The 6,620-nt window shown below is 66.0% G+C and overlaps 2 protein-coding genes across 4 annotated transcripts; both read right to left on the bottom strand.

Moving 5' to 3' along the window:
- Positions 1–12: 12 nt before the first annotated feature.
- Positions 13–1,011, bottom strand: LOC127749518 (tryptase gamma-like). 2 transcript variants are annotated; one of them, XM_052268007.1, is made up of 4 exons: positions 772–1,011; positions 671–686; positions 389–534; positions 13–309 (listed from the first exon to the last, which is right to left on the bottom strand). In XM_052268007.1, the coding sequence occupies exons 1-4, from the start codon at positions 863–865 to the stop codon at positions 101–103; spliced, it is 465 nt and encodes a 154-aa protein (XP_052123967.1). In that variant the 5' UTR covers positions 866–1,011; the 3' UTR covers positions 13–100. The 2 variants fall into 2 exon arrangements, with proteins under 2 accessions (XP_052123967.1, XP_052123968.1); XM_052268008.1 differs by having other exon boundaries at positions 14–309; positions 814–1,011.
- A 139-nt stretch (positions 1,012–1,150) lies between these two features.
- On the bottom strand, positions 1,151–6,441 carry LOC113214052 (basic proline-rich protein-like). 2 transcript variants are annotated; one of them, XM_052267996.1, is made up of 7 exons: positions 6,278–6,441; positions 2,601–6,119; positions 2,195–2,409; positions 2,029–2,117; positions 1,674–1,935; positions 1,425–1,574; positions 1,151–1,351 (listed from the first exon to the last, which is right to left on the bottom strand). In XM_052267996.1, the coding sequence occupies exons 1-7, from the start codon at positions 6,324–6,326 to the stop codon at positions 1,199–1,201; spliced, it is 4,437 nt and encodes a 1,478-aa protein (XP_052123956.1). In that variant the 5' UTR covers positions 6,327–6,441; the 3' UTR covers positions 1,151–1,198. The 2 variants fall into 2 exon arrangements, with proteins under 2 accessions (XP_052123956.1, XP_052123957.1); XM_052267997.1 differs by lacking the exons at positions 1,151–1,351; positions 1,425–1,574; positions 1,674–1,935; positions 2,029–2,117 and having other exon boundaries at positions 2,244–2,441.
- Positions 6,442–6,620: the final 179 nt, after the last annotated feature.

The raw sequence follows: 6,620 nt of genomic DNA, 5'->3' as shown, positions 1-6,620 counted from the left end.
GAAAATATCGAATTCGATGTATCGAGCCCATGCTCATCGCCGATATCGTCTCGCTATATTATCGCACAGCCCCACCCCCGCTCCTCGCACACCCCGCGCCTCACCCGGGGAGGCAGTGTGCCGCCGTGAGCACCCACTCGGGCCCGATGATGGAGCCGCCGCAGATGTAGCCCTTCCTCCTGGTCCGCAGCGACACCTGGTACGGCACGCCCACGATCTCCACGTGCTCGCCCTTGATGATGCGCTTCTGCGCGAGCGTGACGGCCTTAGCCGCGGCAGGGAGGCTGGCAGCCGGGGGGCGGGCCGAGGCTGCGGGGAGAAAGAAACCGTCAGTGATCCGGGCGATCCTGCGGTTGTCTTCCGCCCCTCACAACGAAGAGAAGATTACCCCTCGCTCCAGGGGCTGCAACTCCGCTGTCCAGTAAGACTTCACTGGGCGCCGTGACCATCATCTTGTAAAGTGATGAGACTATTTGGCGCAAGGGGACAGTCGCAGGGTGAGCAGATGTCACTTTTTTCGAATGTGCCCTCGATCTGCGGATGGGAATCAGGAAAAGAAACATTTCTTTTCTCTCTACACACGCATCTAGCCATTGGCCAAACGGTAGGTGAAGCATTGTAAGGTGTCACACTCTCACTGGAAGCATTTTTACTCCATTTGGGAACATACTCGATTCCGGCACGCCCTGAAATTCACATCAACGATCCCAGTTGTCGATGCACGGAGAGCCACGGCCGAAAACAAAGCGATGCATGAGATGGCGTTCGGACAAGGGTATTGATGCACATGGTCACGAGGACGGCGGCCCTCACCGAGACCGAGCCCGCTCGCGAGCAGCAAGGCTGCACACAGCCAGAGCGTCATGGCGCCAGGGCGTCGCGTCGCGGTGAGCGGTGAGGCCGGGTGCCGGGTGGCGAGCAGAGGCGAGTGCGGCCCTCACCGCGGCGGCCCTCCCCTCGCCCCGCCGCGCACTGCGCACCCCGAGGTGGGCCGCGGCGGGGCCGGCCGGCCCGGGCCAGGCTCGTGGGAGGGGGCCGCGGCCTGCACTCTACACTACTGTACACCCCCGTGAAAAAAAAGGTACGTCAAACCAAAAGAGCGCCCGGACCAGGGGGGAAAGGGGGTGGAACTGAACACAACCCTCCGAGATGCTGTAGCCAATTGGTTTATTGAAATGTTCTCTCCCTCCCCCTCTCCTTATACGCCAGCCGTCCTCCTGATGAAGTCCCTGATGTCCGCGCTGCCGACCTTGGTGTACACGCCCGGGTAGGACGCGCAGCCGACGCCCCACGACACGATGCCCACCTGCACGCCGGTGGTCGCGTCCACCATCGGGCCCCCGCTGTCGCCCTGGTCCACACCACGCCGTTAGAGGCCCCCGTGCGCTGTGCGTAGCGCGACACGATCAGGCGACGACGCCTACCTGGCACGAGTCCTTCCGCTGGCCGCCCGCGCACAGCTCGTCCGGGCGGATGGGGCTCAGGCCCAGCTCGTCGTACTCGGCCGAGCAGCTCCTGCGGTCGATGATCTGCACCCTGGCCCGCTGCAGCTTGATGGGGAGGTCGCTGGACTCCTGCACACACAAAGTACACCATACAGAGTATCCGCCACCGTTTGTAGGCAGTCGCTTAGACCGACTGTGTTCACCGCCCCACTCTCACTCGTTACTCACGTATTTGGTGCCGCCCCAGCCGGAGATGGTCATGTTGCTGCCCGGGGGCGGGTCCGCCTCGGCCCTGCCGCTCAGCCGCACGGGCTGGACGGCGCTGCCGAGGGCGGCGCGCTCCGCGAGCCGGACCAGGGCCACGTCCCAGCCGTGCGCGCCGCGGTAGTGCGGGTGCCGGGCCAGCGCCTGCACCCGCACCACGCGGCCGCCGCGCTGCCGCAGCGACGTGCCCATGCGCACCATCCAGCGGGCCCCGTTGGGGCCGTTGCTGTTGGAGAAAACATGACCCTCGTGAAGCAGAAGCAGCGTCCCGAGAAAGAGTCGCGTTCGCGTCACTGTCACTAGACGCCTGCTTACTTACCGGAGGAAGCAGTGCGCCGCGCTCAGCACCCACCACTCGGAGATGAGGGTGCCTCCGCAGGCGTAGCGCCCCGCGTACTCCAGCGCCACCTGCGGGAGACCAGGGCGGAGTAGTGGCCTCGCAGCGCAGCGCCGGCGACGCCTCGCCCGGGGACGGCTAAGCTCACCTGGTACGGCAGCTCTGTGATCTCCACGTCCTCGCCATTCACGATGCGCGTGTGGTTAGCGCGGGCAAAGGCCGCCTCCCTGTTTGCGGCACCAACATCACCCCCACCATCACCACCCTCGTCATCGTCAAGACCACCACCACTACGGTTATCGTTGTTTTTGTCAGTGTCGTCGTCGTCGTCGTCCTTCAGGGTGTGAGAGACGTGCTGCGAGTCTGCATCAACAACATCGACTTCTTGAAGCGGTCTGTTCAGACAGACAAGCACAGGGAGGGGGTGGGGGAGGGGCAAATCAAAGAAAGGCACTCCGCGACTCACGACTTATGCTTTCGACTGTATTGAACCGTTCTCCACGTGGTGTGTCGGGGTGCGGGCGGGCGCCGCTGGTGGGCGGGCGGGGACGAACCTGATAGGCGCGGCGTGGGGGCGGCGTGCCCCTGAGCGGGGTGCGTGATCCTGCCCCGCTCCGTGGCCGAGTCGTCGTCGCTCTCCAGCTCCAAGGTGCGGGCGACGTGCTGGGCCCCGGCCCCAGCCCCGGCCCCGGCTGCGCTCCCCGGCTTGGACTCCATGTCGCGGAGAGAGCTGAGGGAGCTGAATGGTGGTTGGCGCGGCGCCAGCTGCGGCCCGGGACCGCCCAGCCGAGTCGACTTGCCTTCCATGCCCGGGATGCTATTCAATCCACCTATGCCAGAAAGTCCAGAAAATGCTTGAGATATCGCAGCCATGTACGGGACGTGTTCCGGGAGCGGGGTCTCTGCACCCGCTGTCGGGGGCGGCGCGTCCGCTGTGGTCCGGGTGGCTTCGTCTGGGAGGTGAGGTTCGCCACCTTCGGGCTTGTGCATTCCGTTTGAGTAGTTTCCGGACTGGTGGCCAGTAGGTTGAGGGGAGGTTGTGGATACCGGGGCGGCAGGTTCAGAGGTGGAGACTGGCGCTGGGGTGTGCTTGGCCTCCGCCCGGGACTCGTCGGCGGCAGGGGAGAGCCCCCCGGGCAGGGAGGTGCCGGCCGAGGAACCTGGCGAGGGAAAGAAGCCTACTGGAGATTGTGGGTGGCTTGCGGAGTGTTTGGGAGGGTCACCGGACTGCAGAGGGGACTGTCCTGGGGATTGTGAGGACTCCGCTGGAGATAGGGGGGACCCCGGAAGGTGCGCGGGAGATCCTGATGGGGATTTAAAGGCCCCTGGAAAGTGCTGTCCAGGCGGCGGGCCAGGCCATGCGGGGTGAGGTGGGAGATGTGCACCACTAGGCATATATGGTGCGGCAGGTTGAGGATTTGCAGTGAATGCAGCCGGCTTAAGAGAGCTGGATGTCTGGGCAGGTGGTGCATGGAAATGCTCGGCGAGGTGGGTGCCAGCGCCCGGGGGCGGTAGGAACGACCCTACGTGCTGCGGGTCGGCGAATGAACCTATGGGCTGCGGTACGTAACCGGGTAGCATCGCAGGGGGTGCGTGCTCGTAGGGCTTGGCGGCGTCGTGGCCTCCAGCGGAGGGGAACATCCCTGCCGGGGAAAGAGACCCTTGAGTGTGTCCCGCCGGTGGCCCGAAAGGAGCAAGGGGCTGTTTCGGGGGTTGCACCTGCTTGAGTTGCGTCTGGGGCTGCGTCTCGGGCTGCGCCTGGCCTGCGGGTTGTCCAGGTGACGGAACCTCGGCGCCACCCGCCCTTACGGGGCCCGGAGCAGACAGTGCTGGCGGCGCGGGCTGCGCGCCCGCCGCAAATGGCGGTTCGGACGAGGCAGTGGTGGGCAAAGCAGCCTGAGGTGCCTGGCCCGGGTGCGGGTGTTGGAACGGGAAGCTTGCCACATGCGGATTTGGTGGATATTGCTGGTGAATCTCCTGTTGGGGGAAGTTTGAGGGGAAGCGGTTCGGGCTCTGCTGGTAAGCAAACGGTGGGTGCTGCGGTGCGGGTGGGTACGGCTGCACAGGCTGTGGGGGTGGAGGCAGCCCCGGACGAGGGTACTGCAGGCCGTGTTGCGCTGGGGCCGGAGCCGGAGCCGGGGCCGTTGTCTGGCGCTGCGGAACGGAGTGGGGCGCTTCGGGGTTCGGCAGGTGAGGGTAGGGGCCCGGCTGGCCATGGACCGCCTCGTGCTGGGCCTGCTGGACATGCGGCTGGTGGTCGTGCTGCGGGCCGGACACCGCCGGGCTGCTGGCGTACTGAGGGGCCGGAGTCATCTGCGCTGGCAGGTCCGGGTGTGCAGTCTGTGCCGGCGGCAAGAACTGCTGCTGGTGGCTAGGGTTGTACGGGGGCAGGCCAGGCTGGTACTGGAACGGGTTGGCAGTGGAATGATGATAAGGTTGATGAAGGACTTGCTTGTTCTGCGGGGAGTAGAGGCCCCCAGGCTGGTGCGGGTACTGGGCCGAAGACTGACCGCTGACCGGCGAGAGCTGATCGAATTGGTTCGGGCGAGAAAAGTCCGGCGTGTCTTGTCCAGTCAGTTGTCCAGGGGACTGCGCAGGGTGCTGCACTGGCGCGTGCCACGGCACCTGTTGTCCCAGGGCCTGCGCTGCAGTATTCAAGGGTGACTGCACAGGCATTTGCACCGCGAGCTGCCCTGGTGCGGGTGCCGGCCCCAGGCCAGAGGCTGGCCCTGAGGCTAGCCCTGAGGCTGGCCCTGACCCCGGTCCTGACCCTGATCCTGACCCCGGTCCTGACCCAGACCCGAGCCCAAGTCCAGGTCCTGGACCTAACCCCGGCCCTGGACCCGGCCCTGGACCCGGTCCTGGCCCTGAGGCTGGCCCTGAGGCTGGCCCTGAGGCTGTCCCTGAGGCTGGCCCTGACCCCGGTCCTGACCCCGGTCCTGGCCCAGATCCGAGCCCAAGTCCAGGTCCTGGACCTAACCCCGGCCCTGGACTCGGTCCTGGCCCTGAGGCTGGCCCTGAGGCTGTCCCTGAGGCTAGCCCTGACCCCGGTCCTGACCCCGGTCCTGACCCCGGTCCTGGCCCAGATCCGAGCCCAAGTCCAGGTCCTGGACCTAACCCCGGCCCCGACCCTGGCCCTGAGGCGTGTCCTGGAGGCGGCCCCTGCGGATGCGCTGGCTGCCGCACACTAGGCTTAGCCGTCTGCGTCGACAGAGTTTGCGTCGTGGATGTTGCCTCCATGGCCTCCTTGGCTTCCTGGGCCTCCTGGGCCTCCTTCTTGGCTTGGGTGAGGATCGCGCTCAGCCCCTGCAGCTGCTCGTTGATGGTGTTGAAGTCGGGCATGGCTGCCTGCGGATCTTTCGAGGGCCCCGGTCGGTTCTTGATGCCAGCCATAATTTCGGCGACCGTCTTCCTGATCTCTGCAGATCGGTTGGGCTTTTCTGAGATCGCCTCGCGAGCGCGGTGCTTGTCCTCGTCGGGGAGGGACACCGCCTCGCAGGACCTGGCGGCTGTAACCGGGCAGAAACAGTCCCCAGTCCTGCCCGGTAGCGCCGTCGTTGCCGTCGTTGCCGTCGTTGCCGCCGTTGTGGTGGTTGTGGTGGTGGTTTGCTTGGCACGCAGGTGATCGGCGAGCACCAAGAGGTACGGAACAGAGCTCTTGGCATAGGTGTCGCTGGCCACCACCAGGTCCCAGTCGCTTACCCGATTGGTCGACAGATCGCCCGCCTCTTTCCGCAGTCGAGCCGACACCATCGTCAGGATGGCCTTGAGCTCGCCGCGCGTCAGCCCGACCCGGACGGGCAGCTTCCCCCGGATGAGGTGCGCGCCGATAGCTCCGCCGTGATCGTCGCGGTGGACCGGCATGTCTTTGGTCAGGGCCGCCGTCGTCGGAGTGGAAGTCGTAGTCGTGGTTGCAGCAGTGGTGGTGGTGGTGGTGGTGGTGGTGTCCTGCTCCTCGTATTCGTGCCTCGGCAGGGTCTCCCACTCCGGGTCGGGGAGGCGGGCGCGGGCCGCGGGGGGCCCCAGGATCGCCGCGCCCAGCAGGATCAGCAGCTGCAGGCGGAGCCCTGGCCCTGTAACGCAGGAGCGCGACATCACCATCACCATCGATGCCGTATTGCGGCAAGGCAATTTCAGGGGGAGGAAAGTCTACCTGCCCTCTGTCCAAACTTAATATTCCTACAGACTCGACGTGCCCCGCCCCCCTTAAGGTTAGGTCGATCATGCTCACCGTGTGCCGCTGCCGCTCGGTGACGGGGAGTGCGCCGCATGGCGGCCATGGCGGCCGGCGGTACACTGGGCCCGCGCCGCCCTGGCCGCCCCCACCCTGCCAGAGGCTGCTAGTGATAAGGCGAGGTCGGCCCGCGACACAGTGCGGCCGCCCGCTACTAGACGTCCAGCCAACCTGGTCCTGTCGCGGTGCAGCAGCAGCCAGGCCTGCAGCTATGGGCCCGGTGCCTACCCCCCTCCCCCTCTTTTCCCCAGTCGCCCCCGGCACAAGTACGTTGCTCAATTTTCGTAATCCCAACCCCAACATGTGCTCTGAATGCCCGCGCAGCCAGCCGCCTTGGCTG

Source organism: Frankliniella occidentalis, unplaced genomic scaffold (assembly GCF_000697945.3).
Source record: "Frankliniella occidentalis isolate FOCC.00 unplaced genomic scaffold, Focc_3.1 Scaffold62, whole genome shotgun sequence".
NCBI lineage: Eukaryota > Metazoa > Arthropoda > Insecta > Thysanoptera > Thripidae > Frankliniella > Frankliniella occidentalis.
This window is presented reverse-complemented; position numbering and strand designations above follow the sequence as displayed.